This window comes from Heteronotia binoei, chromosome 5 (assembly GCF_032191835.1).
Source record: "Heteronotia binoei isolate CCM8104 ecotype False Entrance Well chromosome 5, APGP_CSIRO_Hbin_v1, whole genome shotgun sequence".
In the NCBI taxonomy this organism is placed as follows: domain Eukaryota; kingdom Metazoa; phylum Chordata; class Lepidosauria; order Squamata; family Gekkonidae; genus Heteronotia; species Heteronotia binoei.
In genome coordinates, this window is record NC_083227.1 from 48,875,578 (window position 1) to 48,890,797 (window position 15,220).

At 46.8% G+C, this 15,220-nt stretch overlaps 1 protein-coding gene across 5 annotated transcripts in view; it reads left to right on the forward strand.

The window, feature by feature from the left end:
- PTPRG (protein tyrosine phosphatase receptor type G) overlaps window positions 1-15,220 on the forward strand; it is an 871,997-nt gene that overhangs the window by 189,890 nt on the left and 666,887 nt on the right. For all 5 annotated transcript variants that reach the window (XM_060239418.1, XM_060239420.1, XM_060239419.1 and 2 more), the window contains exon 2: window positions 5,989-6,093. In XM_060239418.1, the coding sequence (XP_060095401.1) occupies window positions 5,989-6,093 (105 nt within the window). The remainder of the gene's footprint in view (window positions 1-5,988; window positions 6,094-15,220) is intronic.

Here is a 15,220-nt window from a genome sequence, read left to right on the forward strand (position 1 = left end):
GGGGAAGGAATGTGTGTGCGCGCGTGCAGCGTGTGCGCGCCGCCGGAAACAGGAAGTGACGTCACTTCCGGTGACGTCACTGCCCGCCGAAGCAGCCTGTCACTAATAACACAGGTCGAGATGCAGGACAAGAACCCGGAAGTGACCGACAGGCTGCTTCAGCGGGCCGCTGCGCCGGCCCCCTGGGTCCCACAATGATGGGACCGATGCCACAGGGATGGGCTCGAAACACTCTATAACCCCTCAAAAGAACAGCAGTCTAGCTCGCTTCCCCCGAGCCCTGCTGCCATAAGCCTCAAGGGGGCTCATTTTGTGGCATCTCCCGGCGGGAGGGTGGCACCCGCACGGGACACATATCAAATGAAAGAGGGGACGCAGGGCTATCAAAAACAGCCGGCGGAGGGAGTCGGGAGCCCACCCCACTGGGGGATCCACACCCCGAAAGTGATGAAGGTGGCGCAGATAGAGCCAACAGAGCAAACAGGACAAAATAAATAGGCTGCATTATGCAGCACAGTTGAGAAAGTGCCTTATCCCATATACTGATGAAGTAAATACAGGATATGAGAACAAAATTGCACCAGAAGACACAAACACAAAGCTCCCTTACACTGAATCAGTGCTTGGATCCACCAAAGTCAGTATTGTCTACTCCAGGGGTGGCCAGAGTTGCTTAACAAAAGAGCAACACAGAATAAAGGTCAGATGTTTGAGAGCCGCAAGACATGAACATCGGATATTTGAGAGCCACGGAAGGAAGGAAGGAAGGAAGGAAGGAAGGAAGGAAGGGAAGGAAGGAAGGAGGGAGGGAAGGAAGGGAGGGAGGGAGGGAGGAGGGAGGGAAGGAAGGAGGGAGGGAGGAAGGAAGAAAGGGAGGAAGGAAGGAGGGAAGGAAGGGAGGAGGGAGGGAGGGAAGGAAGGCCGGCCGCCCCCTGCTTTCGGCCCCCTCCCTCCCTGCCTGCCTGCCGGCTTACCTTCTCCCAGGGCGCGGCCTCCCCTCCGGGCGGGCGGGCTGGCCAGGAGGTGCAGCGGCGGCTGGTGCTGCTGGCGGGGCTGGCGGCGGCGGCCGAGCCCACCGACCCGGGGCCTCCCGCCACACCGCCACAGGCGCCACCGGCCCGCCTCCCGCTCCGGCCACGGCCTCCGCCGCCTCCCCCTCTGCCGCCGCCGGGGCCCTACGCCAGCGAGAGGAGCCAGGGGGCCGCACGCGCGGTCGGGGAAGGCGGCGAGTGAGGGACCGAGCGTCCCTGCACGTGCGCACGGCGGTGTGGCGGGCCCTACGCCGCCCACTCTCTTGGCCCCGCGCATGCGCAGAGCCCGCCACACCGCCGTGCGCACGCGCAGGGATGCTCAGTCCCTCACTCGCCGCCTTCCCTGACCGCGCGCGCGGCCCGCCGGCTCCCCGCTGGCTAAACCGGGATCTCTAATGGTCCCGGTATAGCCAGCCCGGGAGGCGGGAATTGGGGGCCAGAATCGGGACTTTCCCGAGTGACCGGGACGATCTGGCCACCCTAGCCCCACCTCTAGTAGGTTCTGTGACCTACCATAGCACAGTCATTGAGGGTGCAGGGGGTTGTACAACTCTTCTGTAGATACATTATTGATGTGCCATCTCTTCTGACTCTCTGACTACCCTGGGTTTGATCTTCTGGCAGGAGGGAATAGGGCACTGAATCTCTGCAGGTGTGCCTTGTCCTCTGCCAGTTCCCGTACTCTTTGTTGAACCTTTAGCAACTGACAGGATGCTCAAGCTTTCCCCAGTGGAACTGAAGTGGAAGGACTTTTCTGTGGCTTCTGCAAAGGGGCTCTGAAAGTCAGGGTATAAATTCAGCATACTGAAATTCCTGAAAGAAATAATCACTTAAAAAAAAAAAAACCTATGCATATTGTTCTCTGTTCAGGTAAGAATTAAACACTAACTAGATTAAGCTGGCCTACTTGTAGATATTTACTGTGACATGCAAACCAGAGGCCATTTTCAGCAATGAATCCAATTGGACGGTTGATTGACAGTGGTTGTTTATACACACTGCAGAAATGCCACTGCTTATATGCTTAGACAGCAGGGCATGCACTGTTGCTGCTCAGACAATTTTTGCTCAAATCAAATTGATGAAACATTTTCTGATGATGATGTGGCCTCTTGGAAGTGATAGTTGCTCCGATCATATGTTTCTGGATAGGTTTGTAATGCTTAGCTGTCTGACCACCTGTGTAGTGGAAAGCAGACCCGTAGCTACAAGGGGGCCTGTGGAGGCACAGCCCCCAACTTCTGGGTGAGGCCCCCTGACTGGGGGACCCCAAACAGCCCCCGGAGCCTCTGCTGCATCCTGGAGCATAGGGCAGGGGGCAGAAGCAGTCCCCAGCCTCCCTTTCCAGTTAAAAGAGCAGCGGGCTGATCAGCGGGCCCTTTAAACCAGCACCGAATTCTACTGCTCCATAGCTAGTGGTTCTCCTGGCTTTGGCTGGTGGCGAGGAGTGGGGGTGCACTAGGACCCTGTGGAGCAGACCCTGCTGGCTGCCTGTTGTCAGCCGGCTGCGACTCTCTTGAGGTGGCCGGGAGCCTCTATAAATTTCGGTAGCATTTCGACATCTAAAAACTTCCCAGCGCACATACATCCTGGTAAGTAAATGTTCCCATCTGACTGCAAAACTTTCCCCTTCTGCTGCATATCTGAAGCTCTTCATGCTCTTTGTAATTCACAAGGTAAAACTCGCTCCCTCCCCCCCACACACAGAGAATGACTCAATGTGTATTTAAATAACAGGACACCCTGTATGTGTGTTCACTGTAACTTGTGAACAGAACTTGTGTGCGTGCATGTGTGTTGGGGGGGAAGGCTGGCAATATGCTTTCAATACAGTTATCCTGTATTTGGGTAGCAGAACTGTGATATATGGGCTTTAATTCACAGAGTTGACAACTCTGGTTGGTAAATTCATGGATATTTTTAGTGGATCCTGAAGAGGGCAGGGAGCTCAGTGGCATGTAAAGTCCACATCCCTCCCCCCAAAGCCATTCTGTACAGAGGAAATTATCTCTGTAGTCCAGAGAACAGTTGTAATTCTGGGTGATCTCCAGGCCCCACTAGGAGGTTGGTAGCCCAATATCTTGGGAGTAAACCCACTGAATAAGAGGACTGAAGGTAGTTCTGCTTTCCATTGCTTCAGGTGACCATCCTGTAATTTGCTTTAATTTTCACACACACACACACCTGCCCTCCCAACTTTGTTATTCCAAGGAGGTTTCCCATCCAAATACTTGTCAGAGCAATTTCAAGTTTTTGAAAACTGGTTATCAGTGGGGGGTGGGCAGTAGGGAGTTTGAGTGTTCTGGGAACAGAAACAGATTTGGGTGGGTAGCAGCGTTGGTCTGAAGTAACAACAAAATTTGAGTCCGGTGGCCCCTTTAAGGCCAACAAAGTTTAATCCTGGCTGTGTGGGGCACCAGCCAGTGTGATGGTGGGTCAGGGTGGCCATACAGCGGCTATTGGTTGCGGCCATTGAGTGCCCCCCCCCAAAAAAAAATCAAAGGCCCCCTGACCTTCCACATCCTGGCTACGGGGCTGGTGGAAAGCCAGAAATAGAATAGTTCTGTGGCCTTCCTTTGGTAGAAAAGGTAATCAGAACATAGATCTGAGCTGTGTGCGAGTTGCCAGTAATGTTGTACCAAGTCACAACCACTCAGGAGTGGGTGCAGTGCAGTTATTGTTTCTAGTTGGAATAAGGATTTTGTTAGAAAGATTAGTACAAAGGTAGTTGGGGATAGAATGCTGGGAGCTAATTGAATGGAAAATGGAGGACCCCACAGAATTTACAGGGTGGAGAGTGGAGGGGCAGTGAAAATTAAAAAGGTCACCTATGCTTAAGAAAGGACATGGAATAAAATCATTAGTATGGTTGCTGTCTGCTGTGATTGCTCAAGCCAAACCAGGAAGTGCCCAGTCCCATCATGTGAGCTTTGGGACATCTTTGGGGGCTTGGTCCCATAGAAATTGCCACACTGAGGAGCTGAGATGGAGCAGAGGTGTGTCACTGTCTCTTCCCAGAACCACCTTCTTATGTTCTAGACTGGAGTGACCTGCAGTAACCTCCTTTGCAGAATAGTGGCAGGTCTCTAACCACTGCAGTAGCACCGAAGGCTGTATGTGTGATGGCTTGTTCTTCCACCTTCAGCAGCACAGTGTCATCAGTGGCTTAAAGGGAGGGGGAGCTCTGTTCATGCTTTACTTCAGCCCCTAGAGCCTCTGTGGAGCCCCATGCTAGGACCAATCTCCCCACTCCTGGCCGTAGGCTAAAGCGTGAAGCAAGCAGCAGGCAACTTCCTTCTCTAATTCCTAGCTCTGGCTTTTTGGCTTTCACCTACATGCTGTTCTTTGTTGTTGGCTTTCCTTGACACTATGGCAGTAATAGATATGGGGAAAGGAGGAGGATATGCCCCATGCTGCACATTCCTCAATTTTGCCACTCTGTAAATCAACATCATAGTCTCCAACTTAACTACCAGAGGGTGTAATTGCTTCTGGGCCAGGCTTTGCCCACCTATTCCTCTCATAATACAGTTACATTCATTTCTCATTTTAAACCAAGTTTAGTTTGCATTTAATGTCAGTAGATCCTGTAAGCGTGTGTGGTGTATCATGAAAGAGAGACGCGCTACATTTTCAGGCTAGCTTTCTGGCATTTGTTAAGTCGCACACCTCCAATTTTGTTCAGCCAAGTATTCAGAAGCAATAAACAAAGATTTGCATGCATAAAGTAGCTCTTACAAATACTGAGCACTTACTTGGGAACCCCCCCCCCCAAAGAATGTTAATAGTAAACAAATCTCTGGTAAATTGTATAAAAGCTTTGAAGGCATGATATAGGAAATTCCCCCCTCCCTCTTTGTTCTGGTTGAGAAATCCAGGGTAGTTTATTTTTAAATTTTTGGAAACACATGAGCTTTGTTCATTGTTTGATATCTGAGAAGACTCAGGAACCTAATACATAATGAGACACTTTAGGCACAGAATGCCTGGATTTGGACTAGAAGAGAAGAGCAATCTCCTTGCTGCTAAGGATGATATCAGCTCTTTTTGTGGAATATATATAATTATAAGCTTATACACAAATGCATATACATGTATGTGAATGGTCATATGTAAATTTTCAATAACTATTATTCGGTATAGCAAGACTTGTAGCGGTGTTACTGTGGACTAACATGCTCCTATAAGGCATGTCTGTTTCTTGACATGTGGTTTAACAGCTTTTGGATTAGAAACTGCACAAAACATTTTGATTTCCTCAAATCAAGCATGGGTCAGGCTTCTTCACTCCTCGGCACAGTGGATGGCATGCAAAAATAAGGAAAACTTTGAAACTCCATTAACCCCACCAATATTTTTGCTTGGCAAGAAGGAGAATTGGGAAGAAATCGTAATGGTGCTTTATGCTGCAAATGGAATGGCTGTCCTGGAGATTATCCAGTAGCTACACTGTTGCACTGTTTTCTGCAGTGCGGTTCAAACTGGCATATGGCTATCTGGAGCATAGAGAAAGCAGATAGGTATTGTTCTTAAAGTCATAGATATTGGCCTCTCAGAAAGGTCTATTTCCTTAACTCTTGTGTCTGAGTGATGACACTAGTGTATCTGGGATCAACAATACATACAATGGAGGAATGCTTATTTGTGTTCAGCTTCATAGTTTCCTTTCTTTGAAAATCACTGTGTTTCCTATTAACAGTTGTTTCACCCTGATTTGATCAGGGTGCTCTGGGAAAGGGTGTGGGCCTCTGCCGGTAAGTCTGGTCTGGCAAGGGCAAGGAGCTCTGTCTCGCAGATGATTAATTTATCAGTGTAATAACAGTGCCCTGAGCCTCGTATTTTTCAGCTGTGAGGATCTCATGGTCTCGCTGATCTAATAATTCTAATAATTCTTAAATGATTTAACTTTCACTCAGTGATTGTCACCCGGCTAATTGCTTCTGCTCTTTTTCCTCAGCTTTGACTGAAGGTTATGATAGCTCACTGCATGAAAGCAGACACGGCAGTTCAGTGCAAATACGGCGGCGGAAAGCATCTGGGGATCTTTATTGGGCGTATTCAGGTGAGTTGGGCTGGATATGTGAAATGAATGCCATCAACAATCAATTACATGCTGAAAGGTAATTTGCCAGAATCTGAAGAAGAGCCCCATGTTGCAGAGTGGTAAAGCTGCAGTTCTGCAGTCCAAGCTCTGCTCATGACCTGAGTTCGATCCCGGCAGAAGCTAGGTTTAGGTAGTTGGTGCAAGGTTGACTCAGCCTTCCATCTTTCCGAGGTCGGTAAAATGAGTACCCAGCTTGCTGGGGGTTAAAGTGTAGATGACTGGGGAAATTCCAGTGCATTTCCAGTGCAGAGGAGACAAGCCATTGTTCCTTTTCAGAAGCAGCTTGTCTTTTTAGCAGCAGGAAATACTGGAACACAAATAGTAAATGAAGTGCTGGTGACATGTAAGGTGTTTGTTCTCTCGTGCATACGTTCTGTCCCTTATTTAGCTTTTGTTTATTGCTTCCACTTATTAATGTTAGAGAAATACTTACCAGTAATCATTGTTTCCTCTCAAACATGGAAAGCTAGAGGTTGGTTGGTTTGCTTTTGCAGTTTTTTCCATGGCCATGGAAGAATTGTAGTGAAGTATTATGATGTATCTTTACTTTGCAGCAGTGTAGCTGTTTCTCATGGCCAAGTGAGCTCTTCAGTATTCTTGCCCTTCTGTACTTACTGTCCAATATATTATCAATTTTTTTCATCCTTCAGTTACATTTCTAATAGCTTTCCAGTGCTGAGTCTCTCCTTCTGAGCATTGTACTCTTCAATTAGCTGCTTTACCACCCCATTTCTCAGCTATTCTGATAATATTTTATAACCTTGTGTCCTTTCACTTGGCACACATGTACCTTCCATTCCATTCTGAAACAACTTGTGGCACTTGCTTTGCCAATCACAATTTCTGTTCAAGAATCTTCTTGGTTTTTCAAATGAGTATGTTTTTTTTCCCCCTTTTTGAATGCTTTTCCAGCAACTGCTGAATACAGATACCACTAGTATAATAGCATTTGTTTAGTGGCAGGGCTAGATGCTGCGTTGAAGTGACAAGGTAGAGACCCAGAGGAGTATAGTGTACATTTAGATGAACTAAGCAGCAGGAATATAGCGTACTTTTAGATGAACTGAGCAGGGGTGTGCTAACTCAGCTGGCAAGAGAGGAGCCCAGGAGAGGGTTAGGCCAGAGTCTGAAAAGGCAGTAAATCAAATGATTGGGGGGGGGGGGATTAGGAAAGGGTGATGAAAGGGGAAATTTTCTGGGGAATGAGGAGAAAAACAAAAAGGCCAGATGGAAGAGCCTGTGATGGAAATGAAAGTAAGGGAAAGCTAGTAGCTTTCCATATGCCTAGTAGCTTTGGAGGAAAGATGGCTGAAGTTTACACATGGATTTGAAATAACCAGCCAAATGGTTTAAGCCAGCTTCCAGCTGTACATAAGAAGTGCAAAAAAGTGTAACTGAAAGATGAAAAATTCAATAAATTCATTACCAATTCATTGCTAGCACCCTAATTACCAAGGGTCTCACTTTCAGTTTGGTATAGTGGTTAACTGCACAGACTCTTATCTGGGAGAACCAGGTTTGATTTGCCACTCTTCCACATGTACCTGCTGATGTGACCTTGGGTCAGTCACAAGTTCTCACGGAACTGTTCTACTCAGCATTTTTTTTGTAGAAGTCTAAAAAACAACTGTATCAGAAATACGTAACACTTAAGACAAATTTACAAAAATCTATATTATATTGTGCAAAAGCATCCAAAATTCATTCCAAAGATAGAAATCACATAGAGAGCATAAAGTCCCAAACAAAAACACAGTTCCCAAGGATGACTCCGGAAAATTCCAAAAAGTCTATAAGGAGTACTACTACTCAGAAGTAAATTCCAAACGGAGTCCTTCCACTGATGTCAGCTTCTGAAGGAGAAAATCTTGCCTTCATGCACTCACTGGCTTAAATCGCGTTGCGCTGCATTTGCAGCTTCCTCACAAGCCAATTGACAAGGTCCTCAGACTGGCTTCTCTCAAACACCCATATTATTTCAATTGATGGCTGGAATTGACGTTTGGAATTTACTTCTGAGTAGTAGTACTCCTTATAGACTTTTTGGAATTTTCCGGAGTCATCCTTGGGAACTGTGTTTTTGTTTGGGACTTTATGCTCTCTATGTGATTTCTATCTTTGGAATTAATTTTGGATTCTTTTTCACAATATAATATAGATTTTTGTAAATTTGTCATAAGTGTTATATATTTCTGACACAACTGTTTTTTAGACTTCTGTTTACACTGTGTTGCCATTGTTTACTTGGTCAGGGCTTTTTTGTAGCAGGAACTCCTTTGCATATTAGGCCACACACCCCTGATGTAGCCAATCCTCCAAGAGTTTACAGTAGGCCCTGACAAGCTCTTGGGAGAATTAGCTACATCAGGGGTGTGTGGCCTGATATGCAAAGGAGTTCCTGCTGCAAAAAAAACCCTGGTTCTGCTCAAGAGCAGTTCTGCTAGAGCTCTCTCAGATCCACCTACCTCACAAGGGTGTCTGTTGTGTGGAGGGAAAGGGAAAGGAGATTGTAAACTCCTCTGAGACTTCTTCAGGTAGTTAAATCCAATCTCTTCTTCTTTGCTCTTCTTCTTTCTCTTTTCCCCTTTTTTTGTGGGGAGGGAGGCTTGCATGTCTGGTCACACAAACAAAATGCACATCAGTATCATTTGTCAAGTGGATGACTTCTGCTTTAAACTTTGCAAGTACAGCGACAGGATTAAAATATACTTGGCATAATCCAGCTCACTACTGAGCATGCAAAATCCTGTTCAAACCAACATGGCTTAAATTATCTTTAATGGACTCTGGAACTGTGCCCATTGTCATGATAAATCTGTATTACATCTTAAATATTTTTCTTTCCTAAAATAATACAGTGCAGCAGGAGCTGAGATTTAAGTTAATAAACAGTTGAAATGGATAGTCTGCTTCTACCTGTTTGTCTTACAAGAATGAAAATGGAACCTTAAGTGATGAATGGCACATTTATTTTGTTTTTATTACTGAAAAACGTGCTTGGAAGATTCATTTCATCCTTTGTGCAAGGGAAAAAAAGCATTTAGTCTCATATTTCAAAACTCTGAGCAGTTTGCATTTCTGGTTGCTTTATTTCTAACTGGCAATGCCATAGTATTAGGTTTCTCTTTCTGAGGGAGTTTTCGTCCTCTTGCAGAATTTAAATCCTGATTTTTGTTTTGGTGATGAACCTCTCAGTCTTTCCCTCCCCATACAAACACCATTCATTCTAATCAAGATATCATCTCTTGCCCCCACTACTGCTCTATGAACATATAAGGATGCTGAGGGTGAAGAGTCTGGGGGTTACCATGGTCTCCTCCCTTTCTGTGGAGGCCCAGGGATTGCCACCATTGCTTGATAGGCCTTTTATCATTTCTGGCTGATCTAGGAATTGGTTCCCTATCTCACCTTCCAGGACTTAGCTACAGTTATCCATGCAATGGTCACTTCCAGATTTTATTATTGTAACTTTCTCTATGCAGGACTTGCTGGACTTGACCCAGAAACTGCAGCTGGTGCAGAATGAGGCAGCATGTGTGCTGATGGCTGTGGCTTTGCAGGCACACATTTAGTTGGCCCCAGTTGAGGCTAGGTAGATCAACTGCACTTGGCTACCTATAGAGTATCGGATCCAGTTCGAGGTTTTAGTGTTGACTTTCAAAGCCCTATGCGGCTGGAGACCTGCATATCTCAGGGACTGTCACTCTCTATACGTGCCCCTTAGAGCCTTGCACTCAACTGATCAACATCTTCTGGCTGTCCCTGCTCCAAAGGACATCTAGCTAGCCTCAACTGGGGCCAGTCTGAGATCAGGGCCTTGTGGGATTTATTGCAATTCTGCAGGGCCAGCAAAACAGAGCTGTTCCACTGGGCTTTTAGTTGAGGTAGTGGGCATCCAAATTCCATTCTTGACCCTAAACTTCGTGGCCAGTAGCTCAAGTTTCCATCTCAGAAGGCTTCCATCTGCCACCATTGAATGAGATTTTTACTCTAGTTTTTATTCTTTATGATATTCTGAAATTATTGAACTCTTAAATTTTAATTGTGGGTTTTATACTGCTTCTTCATCACTTTTGTGTGTGTGTATTTTTGTATTTATGTGTGTCTACACTTGGAAGCCACAGCAACTTCTGGAGACTGACCCTGGGGGCCTTGAGGATATTCAGAGAGGTGGCTGAATAAAGCCTGCCCCTGCCCTCCCAACTTGGTATTTCAAGGAAGTCTCCCATCCAAATACTAACTAGAATGAACCCTGTTTCACTTCTGAGATGTGATGTAATCTGGTTTGCCTGGGCTATCCAGGTCAGGGCAATCTCACCATTATTTTTGTGATCTTGTAAACCACCCTGAGCCTGCTCACAGGGAAGGCAGGATATAAATTGAAGAATTAAAGTAAAATATAAATGTACAGCAATCTTAAGATGAACCCTGACTCAAGGAGGTAACTGTGGCTCAGTGGCAGAGTATCAGCTTGACATGCAGCTGGTCCTCTTTTCAGTCTCAAGTCTCTCCAGCTAAAAGATAGGTACTTGGTGATGTGAAAGATTTACATCTGAGACACTGGAGATCCACTACCAGTCAAAATAGGCCAATGGCCCGACTTGGTATAATGCAGCTTCATGTGCCAAAGATCTTGACCATGGGTCCATCTAGCTTAGTGGTAGCTCTCTCCCAGATGGCGCCCCCAGGATACTCGGTCTTTCACCAGTCGCGGACTAGTGGGCGGGGGGGGGAGTGGCACTATTCATACGAGAGGCTTACTCCTTTTGGGCTCTCCCGGCCCCGGAGATCAAGGGCATTGAATGTGCCGCTCTGATGTGGGACGTTGGGGAGGGGTTGGCGATCTGGCTGGTGTACCGTCCGCCTAACACACCGGCTGGCGCCTTACCATCTCTGATGGAGGCTGCGGCAGGCTGGGCATTGGAGTACCCAAGGCTTTTGTTCTTGGGCGACTTCAATGGTCATGCCGATGATGCGGCCTCCAATCGGGCGATGGACCTGGTGTCATCCATGGCGACACTAAGACTCTCCCAAATTGTTACAACGCCACTCATCAGGCGGGGCACATGTTAGACTTGGTCTTCGCGGCGGGAGTTTTAGTGAATGATATTACTGCTAAAGCAGTACCATGGTTGGATCACTATGCCCTTAAGGCTCGTGTGGATGTGCCACCCCAAGCCTGTTTAGGCGGCGAATGTATTTTAGCTCGCTTGCGGAGCCTGATGGACCCGGAACGGTTCCTGACGGTGCTGCGGAATCCCTGGCCCCCTGGCGATTCCTTAGATGATCTGGTGGAGTCTTGGAATGATAGGCTCTCCAGAGCCATCAATGAGATCGCACCTAGGCGTCCTCTGCGCCCTTGTTTAAAGCCAACACCTTGGTACAACCAAGAGTTGCAGCAATTAAAACAGGGACTCAGACAACTAGAGAGGCAATGGCAGCATACTCGAGATGAAGCGACTCGAACATCCTATAGAGAGATTATGAAGTCCTATGAGATGGCAGTCAAAACCGCAAAGTATATTTTCTAAGATTGCGTCTGCAATTTCGCGCCCGGCACAACTGTTCAATATAATTCGGACTCTTACAATGCTGCCACAAGGCAGACCAAATTCTAATGAATTGAAAATTGGCTGTGAGGCTTTTGCGAACTTTTTTGCGGATAAGATCGTGTCGCTCCGCCGCGACCTCCCTGCCATATTAGAGACAGTTTGTGAACCCGAGGCACCGTGCCTGTCTTTGGATCGTGTTCTGGATGGTTTCAGTGCTCTCAGCCTGGAGGAAGTTGACAGGATCCTCTTATCTGCACGCCCAACAACTTGCAATCTGGACCCATGCCCCTCCTGGCTTATTAAAACCTGCCAGAGGGAGCTTAGATATCCTGTGCGGGATATCATAAATAGATCCCTGATGGAAGGGCACTTTCCAACACCACTTAAAGAGGCGGTGGTCTGTCCCCTCTTGAAAAAAACAACGTTAGACCCGGCTGAATTGGCACACTACCGGCCGGTCTTGAATTTGCCCTTTTTGGGCAAACTTATCGAGAGGGCAGTGGCAATGCAGCTACAGAGTTTCCTGGAGGATGCTTCCGTCCTTGATCCCCATCAGTCCGCCTTTTGCCCGGGCCACGGGACGGGGACAGTGCTGGTTGCCCTGGTAGATGACCTTCAACGGCATCTGGATTGAGGCGGCTCGGCGGTGCTGATGTTGTTGGACCTATCAGCAGCGTTCGATACGGTTGACCATCAGTTACTGACCTGCCGCCTCGCCGACGCGGGGATTCAGGGGTTGGCCTTACAATGGCTTTCCTCTTTCCTTGAGGGTTGAGGACAAAGGGTAGCGATTGGGGGTGAACTGTCCCGGGGACACATGCTTGACTGCGGAGTGCCTCAAGGGGCAGTGCTCTCCCCGATGTTATTTAACATCTATATGCGCCCCCTTGCCCAGATTACCCGAAGATATGGGTTGGGTTGTCATCAGTACGCCGATGACACCCAGCTCTATCAGGACGGACGGCCTGCCTGCACCCCAGAAAATTTGGACCGGGCGTTACAGGCCGTGGGTAGGCGGCTCAGGCTGAGTGGGCTGAAGCTAAATCCGGTGAAGACAGAGGTCCTTTGCTTGGGCCGTTGTGGCCCGGGAGGGGAAATCCCCATGCCAGTTTTTGATGGTGTGCCGCTGATAGTGGCGCACAAGGTCAAGAGTTTGGGGGTACTATTGGAGCCTTCCCGAATGATGGAGGCTCAAATAGCAGCCACTGCTAAGTCTGCATTTTTTCATCTTAGGCGGGCGAGGCAGTTGGCTCCTTTCCTGGAGCATGACGATCTAGCAACGGTGATTCATGCAATGGTCACCTCGAGGTTGGACTACTGTAATGCCCTCTACATGGGGTTGCCCCTGTGCTGATCCCAGAAGTTGCAGTTAGTGCAGAATGCCGCTGTCCAGCTGTTATTAGGGCTCCCAAGATGGGAGCACATTTGGCTGGGGCTCCGGGGTCTGCATTGGCTGCCAATAATATACCGAGTCCGGTACAAGGTGCTGGTTATTACCTTTAAAGCCCTATATGGCGTAGGACCTGCCTACCTTAGGGACCGTCTCTCCCCACATGTTCCCCAGAGAGTACTGAGATTGGGCTCCCAAAATCTGCTTGTTATCCCCGGGCCAAAGGAGGCCCGTCTGAAATCCACCAGGGACAGGGCCTTTTATGTAACGGCTCCTTACTGGTGGAACCAGCTGCCAGAAGAGGTGAGGGCCCTGCGGGACCTTGGCCAGTTCAACAGGGCCTGTAAGACAGCCCTCTTCCGGCTGGCCTATAATTAACTGGCATTGGAAACTATAGAAGGTTGTAGTGTAGTATTCTGATAGATCACTTGTTTTATATGTTTTATTATTTTACTGTTTTAACTGCTGTAACTTGATGTATTTTAAACCTAAAATTTATGTTAGATTTTATATGTTGTGAGCTGCCCTGAGCCACTTTGGTGGGAAGGGCGGGATATAAATTGAAATAAACTGAAACTGAATCCTCTGACAATAGATTTTTAGGGTTTGAAAATCTAAAATATTTTATCTTGGGGCCATTTGCATGTTTATTTATTGCTTTATCTTGAACTGTTCCATTATACAATAGTTCTAATCCTTCCTGGTTGCAAAGTGCTAGAAGTGTTGTGTGTCTTCCTGATCCCCTCAGGCAAGCCATTCCCCCAAGTGGGAACTATTTGTACTTGTCGTTGATCTTACCTGTTTGCAAACTACGCTGTAAAAAGTCTGGCATGAAACCATTGTGATGTGACATCACCCAAGAGTCAGAAATGACTGGTGCTTGCACAAGGGACTAGCTTTACCTTTTTACCTTCAGACAGTGGAGTATAGTAAGAGAGGTTGTTTTGTAGAAATGTGAGTTGAAGGTTGTGAAAGGTTTTGTAAGTGATGACCAGTAAGTTGAATTGAACCCAAATATGAACATTCTACCACTGATCTACTGCTACTTCCCTTCGTTTAGGCAAATTGACATTCCTGATGAGTCATTTACAATTTATCTGTTGGGTTTGTTGTCTTTCCCTCCCATACCAGCCTTCTGTTTATTGACTAAACTCTAGATTATACAGATCAAGAAATGGACATACTTCCCATCTCTCCCCCCCCCCCCCCTTCACACTTGAGTGAATTCTTTGTTTATTTTATTTATCAAATTTATATCCCACTCCCTCTCCCCCGAACAGGACTTGGGGGAGCTATTGAAAAGCAAATGCAGTTTTGCCTGACCTAATTGGAGCCCCCTCCCCCTTTTTTTGCCACTGATGATTAAAATAAGGAGTTAATAGGGAGGCAGAAGATCTCTGCTGAATCAGTTCTTGCCCCAGAACCAAGATGGTTTATTGTTGTGTGTTTTCCTGGTGTCAGGTAAGAAAAGCAGCTTTAAATAGCTTTGTGTATTTTCCTTAGTGATTGCTTTATGATAATAATAGCATTAGCACAGCATAATCTGCAACTTCATTCCATTGAAAACATTTTTAACCATTGTTAGAATACGGTTTGGAGGCTATCCAGATGGCAGAGTGAACTGTCACATAAAAGCCACTCTGTAGAGTTTTGTAGGAACAGGGCTGCTTTGGAGTAAACTGTCAGTCCCAACTGAGTTGTTGTTTCCAGTTGAGCCATTGAGCAGTGGTAGATATCCTCATCTTTGGGGAAATGGGGAAATGGATTAGTTTTTTACCTTGTCTTTCCTATGGAGCCATCTGCATATTGACTAGTCATAGTGTAGCTCTAAGTCTAGAGAAGTTTCTCAGCTGCCTTCATATCACTCTCTGATACTGGATGTCTTTTCTCCACCATGGGGAGTAATAGGTCCAGTTAAGGTGATACCTGAGTAATACCTGCATCCAGCCACCACCACCCAAAAGCAAGTGGCTGAACTGTGGAATTCATTTCCATATGAGGCTCAGATTTTGTTAGTATTTTGCATCTACACACGTACTGAGTTTTTTGACCTATAGTTATTTACTACCACTACTATCACTACTACTGCTGCTGCTGCTGCTGCTGCTGCTGCTACTACTACTACTACTACTACACTTTAGAA